The sequence below is a fragment of the Xyrauchen texanus genome, chromosome 32 (assembly GCF_025860055.1).
Source record: "Xyrauchen texanus isolate HMW12.3.18 chromosome 32, RBS_HiC_50CHRs, whole genome shotgun sequence".
Lineage (NCBI taxonomy): Eukaryota > Metazoa > Chordata > Actinopteri > Cypriniformes > Catostomidae > Xyrauchen > Xyrauchen texanus.
The window spans coordinates 32,899,127-32,914,346 of NC_068307.1; the positions used below are offsets into that span (position 1 = coordinate 32,899,127).

The 15,220-nt window shown below is 43.8% G+C and overlaps 1 protein-coding gene across 1 annotated transcript in view; it reads right to left on the reverse strand.

Annotated features, from left to right (window-relative positions):
* mmel1 (membrane metallo-endopeptidase-like 1) overlaps nt 1–15,220 on the reverse strand; it is a 41,253-nt gene that overhangs the window by 17,202 nt on the left and 8,831 nt on the right. Inside the window, exons 7-12 of the mRNA XM_052101948.1 lie at nt 13,615–13,710; nt 9,987–10,105; nt 8,502–8,567; nt 8,280–8,414; nt 8,102–8,191; nt 6,984–7,120 (exon numbers count right to left, since the gene is read on the reverse strand). Of these exons, the coding sequence (XP_051957908.1) occupies nt 6,984–7,120; nt 8,102–8,191; nt 8,280–8,414; nt 8,502–8,567; nt 9,987–10,105; nt 13,615–13,710 (643 nt within the window). The remainder of the gene's footprint in view (nt 1–6,983; nt 7,121–8,101; nt 8,192–8,279; nt 8,415–8,501; nt 8,568–9,986; nt 10,106–13,614; nt 13,711–15,220) is intronic.

Genomic DNA, 15,220 nt, shown 5'->3' on the forward strand with positions numbered 1-15,220 from the left:
ACATCCGGGGCTTAGCCCAGACAATTTTATTTTCACACTAGCAACCACTTCCCTGTAGTCCAAAGCTGGTGAGAGGGTATTCTTTGAGTTTTGCTCTGGCTGGGCCTGTTTCTACAGTTCCTAAATCTTCCACTCTAGTACTATCCTCGACTAACTCATCCTCTCTCCTCCCTGAATCATCTGTGATACAAAAGAACAGATACAGCACATAACTTATTGCAAATCAGCTTCAAACAACTAATTCATCAAGTGCTACATATGTCAAATTGTAGACCAATACCATTGAAGAAAATGTATTGGGAAGAGCAGATCAGTGGGATTGCCCTAAGATCTATCATGATTCTTGAATTTTCATGTACATTAACATAAAGTCATCACAAAAGAGTTATATTATAGTGAGTAAAGTGAGGTAAAAAAAATATTGAATATAAATTATTTATATTTTTTGACATAAATAGTCAAAATGATGTATAAGATCCTAAGTTAAAGCAATACATGAATGACTTTAGTCTAAGTTCATTGACACACCATGGCATCGAACTGTATATAATTCTCATCATCTCTATGAGTGTCACGGGCCCCGCTCCTCTGCCCCATCTCCGCGTCCACGAGCACGCACACATGCACTCCGCGAGCGTGCTCGCTTCCCGCTTCCTCGCGCCGCCCCCTTGGGCTCGTACGCTCTGTTTCCTCCCTCGGGCTTCCACGCCCGGTTTTGCTATTACGAGCTCACGCTCATAAACTATCTCCTCCCTCTAGCGCACTCGCCTCAAATCAGCCTGAACATTATGACCACTTGCACTCACGCGCTTCTCGTCCCCACACATTGGATACACCTGCACTCGTCCCTATCGCCTGTCGTTGTTTGCACCTGTTCTCGCCCCTATGAATACACTATCCTTCCGTTTGTTTCCGGTTGGTTATTGTATTTAGATTCCCGTGTTTTGCCCCCCGCTAGTCTCGTCTAGTTTTGACCCCCCTGTGATTCGTTCCTCTTAGCTTGCCAGCTCCCTATTTGTTAACTGTTTTCCCGTCTTCTACCCTCTTGTTATTTCTGATTCTGATTACCCGGCTTTTTGACCCTACGCTTTCCACGACTACTCTATCTGTAGATTTGCCCCTTTGTCTTATCCTGATTCCCCGGCCCCGACTTTACGCTTCCCTCGACGACTCTCCTTCTGGATTTTCCCCACTGTACCTTTGCCTGCTCTTATTTAATAAAGCAGTTGTTCGTTACATTGTGACTGTCTCGTCTTGTGTGTGTGTGTGTCCGGGTTACAGAATAACCAACCTCACCGTAGACAGTCACAATGCGTCACTCCACGGATTCGCGCAGCTCTCTAGAGCGGATTTTCGGTGGCGCGTTCTGTGCGCTGGATTTGCGGCTGGGAGAGATGACCACGCACTCACGGCCCAGGGACAGCAGGTACGCACTTTGTTTGATTTTTGTCACCCTGTTCTACCGGTGTCTGTCCCTGAGCCCGTTTATGCTCCCAGCGCATTTCTGAGCGCCGTGAGCTCTTCGGGCGCTTACCTAGAGTTTTCCGAGCAAGGCAGTGGTTGTGTAACTCATAACCCCGCCCTTGGCATTATGGACCCCAGCGGCCCAACTCATGGGTTTGCGTCAGGGGAGCCAAACCTTGGAGGCTTATGTGATGGATTTTTGTGTCCTGGCGTACCAGGTGAATTTTAATGAGGTGGCTCTGAAGACCATTTTTCAATGTGGACTGAATGAGCCAACCTCATCACTAATGCCTGGTGGTCGCTGCTCCCTTAACCTGGCTCAGTTTATTGACCTCGCCCTACTGTACGCCGGTTCCTCGTTTACCGTGGGGGAGGCAGAAACTGAACCAGCGAAGCCTACCACGGCCCCCGTCTTGAAGCCTACCACGGCCCCCGTCTTGATGCCTACCACGGCCCCCGTCTTGAAGCCTTACACGGCCCTAGCCCCGAAGCCTGTAACGGCCCCAGTCTCGAAGCCTGGCACTGTCAGCGAGTCAACGCCCATGCCTGCCACGGCCATAGAGCCAGCGCCCATGCCCGCCACGGCCAACGAGCCAGCGCCCATGCCCGCCAAGGCCAACGAGCCAGCGCCCATGCCCGCCACGGCCAACGAGCCAGCGCCCATGTCTGCCACGGTCAGTGAGCCAGCGCCTGTAGCCTCGACCGCCCCAGAGCCAGCGCCTGTAGCCTCAACCGTCCCCATGGCCACATCCCCTGTTGGCCGAAGACGTCAGAGAAGGAAGAGGGCCCCTTCTCCCCAGTCTCGTCTTGTGCTCAAGACCGCAGAGGTTCCCCCAGAGTCTTCCACGGCTCTGCCGGGTTCTGCTCCGCCCCCAGAGTCTTCCACGGCTCTGCCGGGTTCTGCTCCGCCCCCAGAGTCTTCCACGGCTCTGCCGGGTTCTGCTCCGCCCCCGAGTCTTCCACGGCTCTGCCGGGTTCTGCTCCGCCCTCAGAGTCTTCCACTCTGCAGACCTCTGCTCCGCCCTCAGAGTCTTCCACGGCTCTGCAGACCTCTGCTCCGCCCTCAGAGTCTACCACGGCTCTGTCGGCCTCTGCTCGCCCCTCAGAGCCCTCCCGGGCTCCGCCTCACGAGTCTCTCAGGGCTCCTCCTCTCGAGCCTCCCAGGGCTCCACCCCTCAAGCCTCTCACGGCTTCGCCTCTCGAGTCTCTCAGGGCTCCATCCCTCGAGTCTTTCATGGCTCCACCCCTCAAGCCTCTCACGGTTTCGCCTCTCGAGTCTTTCAGGGCTCCATCCCTCGAGTCTTTCGTGGCTCCACCCCTCAAGCCTCTCACGGCTTCGCCTCTCGAGTCTTTCATGGCTCCACCCCTCAAGCCTCTCAAGGCTTCGCCTCTCGAGTCTCTCAGGGCTCCTCCGCCTCTCAGGGCTTCCCCTCTCGAGTCTTTCATGGCTCCACCCCTCAAGCCTCTCAAGGCTTCGCCTCTCGAGTCTCTCAGGGCTCCTCCCCCTCTCAAGCCTCTCAGGGCTCCCCCTCTCGAGTCTTTCGGGGCTCCCCCCCTCAAGCCTCTCGAGCCTTCCAGGGCTCGGCCACTAGAGGCTCCTATGGCTCTGCCTCCAGAGCCTCCTACGGCTCCACCTCCCGAGCCTCTCATGGCTCTGCTCCCAAAGACTCCAGAGCTTCCTAGGGCTCCGCCTCTCGAGCCTTCCACGGCTCCGCCACCCGAGCCCCCTACGGCTCCCCCTCCAGAGCCTCCTACGGCTCCACCTCCCGAGCCTCCTACGGCTCTGCTCCCTAAGACTCCAGAGCCTTCTAGAGATTCGCCTCCCGAGCCTCCTGCGGCTCTGCCTCCCAAGCCTCCTACGGCGCCACCTCCCCCGGCTCTGCCTCCAGAGCCTACCAGGGCTTCACTCCTGGAGCCTTCTACGGCGCCACCTCCCATGGCGTCACCTCCCTCGGCTCTGCCTCCAGAGCCTTCCAGGGCCTCACCTCTGGAGCCTCCTACGGCGCCACCTCCCCCGGCTCTGCCTCCAGAGCCTACCAGGGCTTCACTCCTGGAGCCTTCTACGGCACCACCTCCCACGGCGTCACCTCCCTCGGCTCTGCCTCCAGAGCCTTCCAGGGCTTCACCTCTGGAGCCTCCTACGGCGCCACTTCCATGGGCTCCACTTCCTGAGCCTTCCAGGCCTTCGCCCCTAAAGCCCCCCTCGGCTCTGCCTCCAGAGCCTTCCAGGGCTTCACCTCTGGAGCCTCCTATGGCGCCACCTCCAAGGGCTCCATTTCCAGAGCCTTCCAGGCCTTCCCCCCTAAAGCCTCCTTCGGCTCCACCTCCAGAGCCTTCCAGGCCTTTGCCCCTAAAGCCTCCCTCGGCTCCACCTCCAGAGCCTTCCAGGCCTTCGCCCCTAAAGCCTCCGTCGGCTCCACCTCCGGAGCCTTCCAGGACCCCAGCTCCAGAGCCACCTACGGTGCCACCTCTGATGGCTCCGCCTTTCACGGCTCAGCCCGGACTTCCTGACCCTCTACCTGTCCTGTGGCCTCTTCCCTGGCCTCCGGACCCTATTCCTGTCCGGTGGTCACCTTCCAGACCCCCGGACCCAGTCCCTGTCCTCCAGTTGCCTTCCAGACCTCCTGACCCAGTCTCTGCCCTATGGCTGCCCCCTAGACCTCCCGACCACCCGCCTGTCCACTATGTTCCCCCTGACCTTGCCTTGAACTGCCCATTGACCCCCATGGACTGTTTCATTTCCCTTTTTGCGCTCGTTCTGCACCCCGCGAGCTCACACGCTCGTTCTGCACCCCGCGAGCTCACACGCTCGTTCTGTCCCCTCGAGCTCACACGCAGCCGAGCGCGGCCGTCAGGAGCCGTCCTATTCAGAGGGGGGAGTACTGTCACGGGCCCCGCTCCTCTGCCCCATCTCCGCGTCCACGAGCACGCACACATGCACTCCGCGAGCGTGCTCGCTTCCCGCTTCCTCGCTCCGCCCCCTTGGGCTCGTATGCTCTGATTCCTCCCTCGGGCTTCCACGCCCGGTTTTGCTATTACGAGCTCACGCTCGTAAACTATCTCCTCCCTCTAGCGCACTCGCCTCAAATCAGCCTGAACATTATGATCACTTGCACTCACGCGCTTCTCGTCCCCACACATTGGATACACCTGCACTCGTCCCTATCGCCTGTCGTTGTTTGCACCTGTTCTCGCCCCTATGAATACACTATCCTTCCGTTTGTTTCCGGTTGGTTATTGTATTTAGATTCCCGTGTTTTGCCCCCCGCTAGTCTCGTCTAGTTTTGACCCCCCTGTGATTCGTTCCTCTTAGCTTGCCAGCTCCCTATTTGTTAACTGTTTTCCCGTCTTCTACCCTCTTGTTATTTCTGATTCTGATTACCCGGCTTTTTGACCCTACGCTTTCCACGACTACTCTATCTGTAGATTTGCCCCTTTGTCTTATCCTGATTCCCCGGCCCCGACTTTACGCTTCCCTCGACGACTCTCCTTCTGGATTTTCCCCACTGTACCTTTGCCTGCTCTTATTTAATAAAGCAGTTGTTCGTTACATTGTGACTGTCTCGTCTTGTGTGTGTGTGTGTGTGTCCGGGTTACAATGAGAATAATTCATCTGTCAAAATCCTTTCATTAGGATCATTGAGATAAACAATGTTTCACTTTTAACTTTCTCTAAAGTAAAGTGACTTATTAATTGTTACCAGTTTCCATGCCTGATTCTGGCACAGCTGCTGCTGCTCCTCAGTCTGTTGCTCATCTTTGCTACACTCTACAAAACCATATAATCAAATCAAAGTGTATATTTCCTACAAACACATACATTTTATGTTAATGCTTATTGGTTATCCTTAGCGAAAACAACACCTGATAAACAAGAAAAGTACGCTCTGAACAGGGCTCGAACCGCGGTCTCCGGCGTGAGAACTGACTGCCTTAACTCGGAGCTACCAAGCTACGTCAATCTTCACAAGGCGGTTAGAGGCTACAACTCTTGAGGTTTAGCCTACTGTGGGTGAAAGCCAGCTAGATGATGATCTTAAGACTTTAAGGACAAAAACAAATGTGAATTCTTACCCACTGACTTCTTTCGGAAAAATCCCCAAAGCCTCATTTGCTTAATTTTTGCTGTCTTTCCTGCTAATTGCCATTAACTCGCCACTAAGTAACGTTAGTTGATGTCAACGACTGTGCAAGCTCCTCCTCTACCTGCTGCATATTCAACAGAGAGGAAGAAACGGAGTCGCCCATAGGCTACCGACAGCAAAGGAACTTATTCTATAGGCTAGATTACGCCTATGTCTATTTTTACAGGCTGTATGCAGTATGTGCAAAGCCAAAGCACAATGAAATAAGGCAACTTATGATTTTGGGGGTTTACATAGGCTTTTGTCCGGTTTCATATTTGTCAGTCAACTTTTCAAAATACATTCGGGGCTACACTCAAAACATTCGGAGCTGAAGCCCCGGCAAAATCGGCTGCCGCCGCCTCTGATCAGATGGACAGATTATTTCTCAAATTCTCAGGGGAGGCAGAGCTTATCCTAGGGGAGGCACTGCCTCCCCCAGCCTCCCCCTAGACACGCCCCTGCTATAATGTGGTTCTCGCTCTCAGTGGGGCACATGATGAGTTGTGCATGGATGCCGTGGAGAATAGCGTGAAGCCTCCACACGTGCTATGTCTCTGCAGTAACGCTCTAAACAAGCCACATGATAAGATGCGCGGATTGACGGTCTCAGACGTGGAGGCAACTGAGATTCGTCCTCCGCCACCCGGATTGAGGCGAGTCACTACGCCACCACGACGACTTAGAGCACATTGGGAATTGGACATTCCAAATTGTGGAGAAAATTAAAATTCATTATAATAATTATAATGTTATTAACCATATTAATCTCCTGTATATAATACTGAATATTATGTATAATAATGCTATGGGGGAATATAATGCTAATGTCAATTGTCATGTCTCATTTGATTTAATCAGTAAATAATTATTATTTAAAGCATGCACTTCTATTAAATATGTATTATTAAAAGAATATTTAGATGTAATCACAGACAATATTTTTTTTTTTTAAATCTATGATTTTAATTTAAAATATTTGAAATGTATGTAATCAGCAACAGTGTGTAAGCATCATATTTATCTAACAATTATATATTTTCAGTAAGCAGAATTATTAGCTAATATTTCTATTTGCCGTCACCTTTGGCCTGTTCCAGGCTGATTTTTAGTCCCAGTACTGCTCCAATGGATCATTTAGCACTTTTAAGAACAGTACTTTTCCCATGTAACTTTTCTTGATTTAGGCTCACTTTAAAGAATTGTGAACCGAACCATGAGTTCACCATCATGAACCAAACTGAATTGTGAGATGAGTGAACCATTACACCCCTACCAGATACCATCTACAATCAAAAGTCAGAGTTGCAAATTTCCTTCTTTCCTTCCAAATGACGAATCTGAAATCAACTTGCATTTTACAGTTTATGCATTAAAAACCCTCAATATCTGTACCTGTGATTGTGTTTAGAGAGAACCTCAGTGAGCTTCTCGAGATATGGTGTGCAGTACACGACGATGGGTTCTTCTGGTTGCACTGTAATCAAAACACTGGACATGATACCTTGGATGTAGCGTGTCCAGTTAAAGCCCTGGAATTCATGAAGAGGTACAAGATAAGCATGTCTTTGTGCTTTATAGAGAAAAACAAACACATTTTATATCAATTGTCAGTGACCTTGATTTTTACATGTAGTATAATGTTGGTGGATCAATATCCTTGTTGGTCCTGGACCATTCTGAGTAAATTCTAGAGACTGTTGTGCGTGAAAATCCCAGAAATACTCAAACCAGCCCGTCTGGCACCAACAATCATGCCATGGTTCAAACCACTGAGATCAAATTTTTTCCCAATTCTGATGGTTGATGTGAACATTCATTGAAGCTCCTGACCCATATCTGGATGATTTTATGCATTTCACTGCTGCCACACGATTGGCTGATTAGACAATTGCATGAATAAGTTGGTGTACATGTGTTCCTAATAAAGTGCTCAGAGAGTGTATGAGTGTTTCTTCAACTTCAGGCACATTCATATCCCAGGGGTTGATATATATTAAATCTGAACACTGATTTAACCAACTTTTTCATTATAGTTAAATGAAGGTCACATTAAAACTGAATTGGAAACCTTTAACTAGGCCTTTATCATTTAGTTTTGGTCTTTTTTAAATGCCTTTTATGTATAGATTTGTCTGTTTTAGCCTCGTTTACACAGACTTTCAATATTAAACTATGAAAATCCATTATAAATATATTTTTATGGGGAATCCTTTCCAATTGAGCTGTAATTTTCCCAAAAATTTGAAAATATTACTTAATTGTGTGTATTTAGGACATATAATGTTGTCTATGAAATGATCTTCAGCAAGACAAAGGAGTCCAAAGTTCCGAAAAACATACAAAAATATAATTTCCATCAGCTCCGTATCAGCACAGAATTCTATTAATACAGAATTCTATTGAAAAGACACTGTGGTGGTGCAGAACACCCCCCACCACACACACACACACACAAACACACACACACCCCCCATGAAAAGCATGACCAAAGTTTTCTTTTCTGCACTTACATTGAGGTTGAATGTTTGCTGCACCTCTGTCAGTGTCATTTTATTGTACAGCACAGTGATGTCATTGCGTTCTTCTGCAGGTGAGGTAGCCTGTGAATACAATCAGCTTTAAACTCCTGATGTTTTACGGTCTCCATTTAAACTCGCATTACATATGTCTGTCTCTTAGTAAACTCACGTTAGCAATATCCGTCTCCAACTCCAACACTTGAGTCATCTCCTTCCACACGTGCTCTTCATCTTGGGTCAAGTTCCGGTCTTCTCGCACTATCCTTGCCATGGAAACCATGAACTCCAGGTAGGCCTCACGCACCTTCTTACAAAGACACAAAGGAGGAGTTGTTGATTTATATAATATAATAAGTGTACCATTAGAGAATGTCTGTCACAGATACAAAACCTTTTTATAGTTTCCATCACTGAGGTAATAATCTCTTGAAGGCATGCCAAGTGCTGGTTGGTCAACCTGTGAAAACAGAAGATGACTAGATAATTCGTTCTGATTTTGCAACTCATTTAATAGCACTTCCAAAGCAATCTGATTGGATTGCTCTTCATTATCCGTAATGCTTTGTTTGGTACTGTATGCATAATATCACCCAAGAGCCCTCTATTAATAAATAAACCTTCATAAAATCATTGACATTATGTTTTATTAGCTGAAGCTCCAAATGGCATTTTAATCAGCATTTGTTATGTAAAATAAATAGCAATAAGTCACTGCTGATTTTAAGGGAGATGCAGCCAACCCGTAAAAAACATTTTGTGGTAGAACAGACATGGTAAACAAAGGGTAATCCCATGGTTCTTCAAAAGGTATTTCAAAAGGATACTATGGTAATACCATGATTTTTGGACATGTACCACAGTGGTCTTGAAGTACCACCAAGAACCTTGTAAAAACTGTGGCCAGTACCATCACTGTACCATAGTATATGTCCAAAAAACAATGGTTTAACCATGGTACATACCCAAAATGCCAGGGTATTGCTATAATACATGTCCAAAAAAACATGGTAATACCACGGTAAGTGTCCAAAAAAAACAAAAACACAGTAGCATCACACTTACAAAAAGCACCATGGTAATACCCTTTTTTAATGTACCATAGTATTCTTGGAAGAACCTTCAAGAACCATATAGATACTATGGCCAGTACCATGGTATTACCATCTGATACCATCATCGTACCATAGTATAAGTCTAAAACAACCAATGGTTGAACCATGATAATACCATTTTTTTGGAACATGTACCATGGTATTCTTGTAAGTACAGTGGAGTACCATGTAAATACCATGACCAGTAACATTATATATCTCAGTGTATTTCAAAGTACCATGGTATTTTGGGCATGGGACTACCATGGTAAAACAAATGATCACACTTACAAAAATTGCCATGGTAATACCCTTCAGAAAATATCAAAGTTACATGGAATTGCTATCTGATAACCTCAATGTACCATGGTAGCAGCACAGTACTTTTTGTAAGTAGTGGTAGTACCAATGGTAGAGACATTGTACATGCCCCAAATATCATGTTTATGCCATGGTATATGTATATATATATATATATATATATATATATATATATATACACACCATGCGTGTGTTATCACCATGGAACAATGTCAAAAAAAAAAAAAAAAATGGCAGTACGATGATATATGCTAAATATATAAATAAAAACCAACGACAATGTACTAGCATGGTTCATGCCCAACAAAGACACAGTATGTTGATGGTACATGTCCAGAAAACCATAGTATCATAGTACATGCCCAAAAACTACAGTATAATTACAGTACATGCCCAATATACCATGGTAGTACCATGTTAGTGACATATAAGTGTAAATTGGGCAGTGTATTTTGCATCTTTACATAGATAATGTACTGGCTAGAGTCACGGTCATCTGGCCACACAAACATCTCGAGCACGGCCTTCTTACTGTACTGGGCATTCAGAATGGCCAGCTTGTCCTCCAGGCTCCATGCTTCCTCTGTGAGAACATACATGTGCAATCATGAGTTACAACACACATTTATATTAAAGACCCAATAAAATCCACCAAACACTTTCTGACTAGCAATAGCAAGTAGAAAATCATGGGCTGTGATTGGAATGAAATACAGGCATACTACTTACTGCAAACTGAGCAAAATACACTGTATACTACCAACTATTTTTTTAAACAGTATGTAAAACAGTATGCATTATGCAACAATAAATGTTTTAAATAGCAGACTTTGCGGTCACATGGTGGACCCGCTTTATATAAAGTGAATGTCATTAGCTCTTTGCTATACACAGCCAATGCATCCCATTTAATCTCTAATAATTTATACTCTAATCAACTAGTGTAAATATCTTTAAAAATTACCCAAGAAACTTACAGTCCAAAAAGTTGCCTGTTGCTTACATAATGATACAGATGGTAATGAAACATAATTATAGCTTGGTTTTCCAATGGGCAGTTATGGTTAAATGACCTCTATTGCCATTAGACATTAGACTTTTCTTTTCTCTAAAAACACATAATAAATCTGTCAGCAAGGGCCAGAGTGGTGTGTGTTCGAGTCCATTGCTGCTGCCTTCTAAGGAGCCCTTTAGACTGAACATGTTCTTGTGCTGACTGCTCAATACAGTTGAGATTAAGAAAAAGTTATTTCTTAACTGACACAATCTCTCTTGCGCAAGACACTGATAAAACAACTGGACACGGCACTATGCTCAAATTCTCGTAAACGAAATTCTCCGTCACATGTGAATGTTTCAATTCTGGCCAAATTTCTGAGATCATCCAATAAAGATCTTGTGTTGCGTGAGGTGAGGGGCAAAGGAAAGCTTTCTTGGAAGAACCACAGCATTTTCTTGTTCCCAGACTTTGCGAATTCGACAAGACATCTCTTGTACATTGGTGGGGTTTATTCAGGGCCGTAGCTCTTCTGATAACATTAGGCATTTCATCAATACTCCTCTCAAGAGATTATGGGAGAAAGATTTAAACTTGGTATACACACCCACCTGCTGTCGATGCCAGTCAGAACATGGAGAAAAGGCATTTGATATGGTAGAATGGGATTATCTTTTTAAGATTTTGGAAATGTTCGGGTTCGGGAATACTTTTATATTTTTATATATACTTTTATGTTACTTTATAGACATCCGGTAGTGGCAGTACAAACAAATGGATTAATTTCAGATTATTTTACTCTTTCCCCATTATTGTTCTGTCTTGCCCTGGAAACATTAGAAGCCGTATATAAGAAAGGAGGATGATTTTCCAGGGGTGGTGGCGGGAGGTGTGGTGCATAAGTTTTGCTTCACGTAGATTATATTTTATTATTCGTCTCTGACACTTCTAGATCTATGCCTCGCCTTCACATAATTATTCATTCCTTTTAAATTATTAATTTGCCTTAATTGGTCAAAATCTGAAGCTTTGGCTCTGACAGCGTACTGACCAGTAATGGCTTTTTAGCCAGGCGCCTTCCAGTGTCCCAAACAGGGCATTAAGTATTTGGGTATTTTATTCCAAGCAAATTTGTGTGATTTAGATAGATTTTATATTGACCCTTTAATAAAACATTTCAAACGATGTGGGCAGGTGGGCTTCATTAAATGTATCTATGATTGGGAAGGTTCATGTTATTAAAATTAATTGTATTCCAAAATTTAACTACCTGTTACAGTCTCTCCCTATAGATGTGCCCCTCTCTTATTTCAAGCAATTTGATAGCATAGAGAAGTCCTTCATTTGGAATGGTAAAACGTCCCAGATTTCATTTCAGTAAATCACATAGGCTGATTGACAAAGGTGGGCTAGGCCTACCCAAGATTTTGTTTTATTATTATGCATTAGGTCTCAGACATTTGGCTCATTGGTCACTTCCACCTGAGAGAGAGCCCCTCCCTGGTTTTGTATTGAACACGAAGTTCTTGCCCATATTTTGCCATTGCAAAGCCTTTCTATCAAACTAATCGGAGAAGTTAAGTTACACACCGTTATCTCGCATTTGCACTCAGTATGGACAAAAGTGTCCAGAGTGTATAATTCGGACATTTATTTAAATGTTGTATCGAGCAAATGGCTCAACCCTAAATTATGTATTAATAAGCCCCCTTTCTGCTGGTCAGAGTGGACTGTGAGGGGGGTTAATACACTCGTTGACCTATATGAGAGTGGAGTGTTGAGATCCTTTGAGAATTTGGTTCAGCATTTTTGGATTCTCAGATCTCAGTTCTTTAGGTATTTACAGCTGTGCCACCTGCTCTTTACTATTTTTGGGAGAAGCATACACCCCCCTAAAGCGGCAGATACTCTGGAAGTGGTGACTACTGCTTTTGGAAAAGGTTATGAGGCATCAGTGTATTACTCCCCTGCTAATTCAGAGTCTGGGGGATGGAGCTTTAACTTCTATCAAGAGATTATGGGAGAAAGATTTAAACTTGGTATTGGAGGGAGGTATATGGAGGTATTGGAGGTATTGGAGGGAGGTATATGGAGGTATTGGAGGTATTGGAGGGAGGTATATTGGTATATGGAACGTTCTACATGTGTCACAAGAATAGCGCTCCGTATGTGAACTACATAAGAAATTCAGCTAACAAATTATTTCTATTAAGTTGGCACTAGCATGTTGCTAAGCTAATGCCACAATACTACAATAAGCATAAAAATATACAAAACAACAAATGTTGGGTAAAATGGGCAACTTTTAGGCCTATATTAAACTGAACTATTTTTATAAATGTCTTTTGGTATTAAATTACCTGCAGACCATACATAAATATATCCAATAGCAATATTTCAGTATTAAAGTCTAGCATTGGCATATTGCTAAACTAACGTCACAATAATCTAACACGCATAAAAGTACAGAGCTCAAACAAACATTGGGCTATCAATTTTTTTAATAGATTGAACTTTTATTCCTGAATTGCCCTGCCAAAAAATATCCTTAGTTGGTTAGCTGGTCTTCCAGCCTGGCCAGGCTAAGGGTGCCAACTAGCTCATATTAGCCAGGATGTCCCATAATTTTGTCTGAAATTAAAATATTGTCCCGTATTTAAGTGGCGAAATGCTGTGAACCCTTACCAGGTAATCAAATTAAAACTGATGGAAATTTATAAACATGACTTTAAGATTAGAAGTGTAGAAACAATATATTTCAATCTAATTAAAATATTCAGATATATACAAATATATATGTAGTTTGACAGTGTAGGGAGACCAAATCGATTGCACCATTCAGAGTGCTTCATGAAAGTGGGCAATCTGTAATCTCTCTATCAAGGTGACAGGCATCTATAATGAGCCTTAATGCCAATCACCACATTAGGTGCCCCTTACACACACATGACATATGACCAGGGCGGCCATCGCTCTTTAAAACACTGGGTCTTTCTTTTCTGGTCCTTATCAACTCACAGCGACAGCTGTTTATCCCATTTAGATAAGCCTGAGAAACTGTCATTCTCTGTAAATGTCGGCGCTATCTCCAGTACCTGACGTGCTGTTCCAGACCTCAGAGGCAACGGGCCAGTCACCAATACTGTCGATGAGTCTGAGAAGAGGCTGCGAGTCCCGCTGCTCAATCAAATCTACAGGGGGCAGCAGAGAGACAAGATGAGAAAAGTTTGGTTTTGACTGCAAATTACAATATACTGTCTGAGACCAGAGGCACATCCAGTAATTTCGTCGCACGGTGGGTGTGGAACGTTGTTATGGACCATGCGTGACACAGATTGGTTAAGCCGTTGCACACCGTCTCAAGGACGCAAGCGGGGTTCGACTTGGGGTTGCAAGTAGGGTGTCAAAGCTCATTTTTAGGGTGCCAGCCACCTCGTGCCACCCTTCTGAGAACACTAGTAAAAATGCTTCCTTCAATTTTAGCAAAACCTGATGATCCAGCATGATTTGAGAATGTTCCAAAGACCATCTTTTGTGCTTCAATGGAAATATGGTAATTTGACCTTTTGTACATGTATTTGTCACTGTAACAATTTGTATGCATTTAATAAATGGGGTTATTTGGGTTAACTTTTCTTTTGGAACATGATAAGGGAAGTCTGAAATTATTATAAACTGTATAATAATAAAAAAAAAAATAAATCTAATTTTTGAAAAAAAATTCTGAAGCATGTCCAGTAAAATTTTCACCACAACACAAAACCAGATCCAAAAATCTGAGAAACTGAATATTTTGAAAAATAATTAAAATTGATTTCAACTTTACATCAACATTTAGTGAAGGCTCTGAAAAAAAAAAATCATTACTTATCAGATTTGTTGAAAAATAATCTATTTATCTCATCACAGAAACAAATCAATCCACAATTCACAAATGTTATATATATATATATATATATATATATATATATATATATATATATATATATATATATATATATATATATATATATATATATATATATTTTCTGAAAAACAACCCCAAAAAACATATTATCTCTAGAAGCAAATATTATTACTGCAGTCATAGTTTCACATAAACGCAATGAGTATAAAAATGTAATGGTGATGAGCTGAGCTAAAAAAAACAAAAAACTAATAATAGAGTCACCCATTACAACTGAGCCAAAATTATTGCTTCATCTTACAATGTTATTTAAAAACAAATTTTAGCAGTCAAAATTGTTCATTAAATCCACTCTCTTACAAATTTGGCATCAGTTGCAGTGATGAAAATGTATAGTGTCGGACACAAGTCATATAGACAACTACATTTTAAGGCAATTTTGGATGTGTGCCAAGCCCTGATCAACATTCCTGAGCTAAAACAGATGCAGTGCAACTAATAAAACAGAATGCAGGTGTCTTGAGACTAAAGGTTGAATCTCATTTTACATCGACACAGCATTTAAAAAATGTATTGTTACTGTACAAAACATGAAGTAACGGTCAAAGACGTCCGTGTAGCGCATGTTTCCATAGAAAATGACGGAGGGGTTCGGAGTAAATTCCCTAGGAGATGGAGGTCTTTGGCGGTTGTGTCTTGGCATTAACTTGCTCTTTTATCTGTATAAGGATTAGGTACATACATACAAATGTATTTATTTAATGATAAATAAATAAACCGTGGTACAGTTGGTA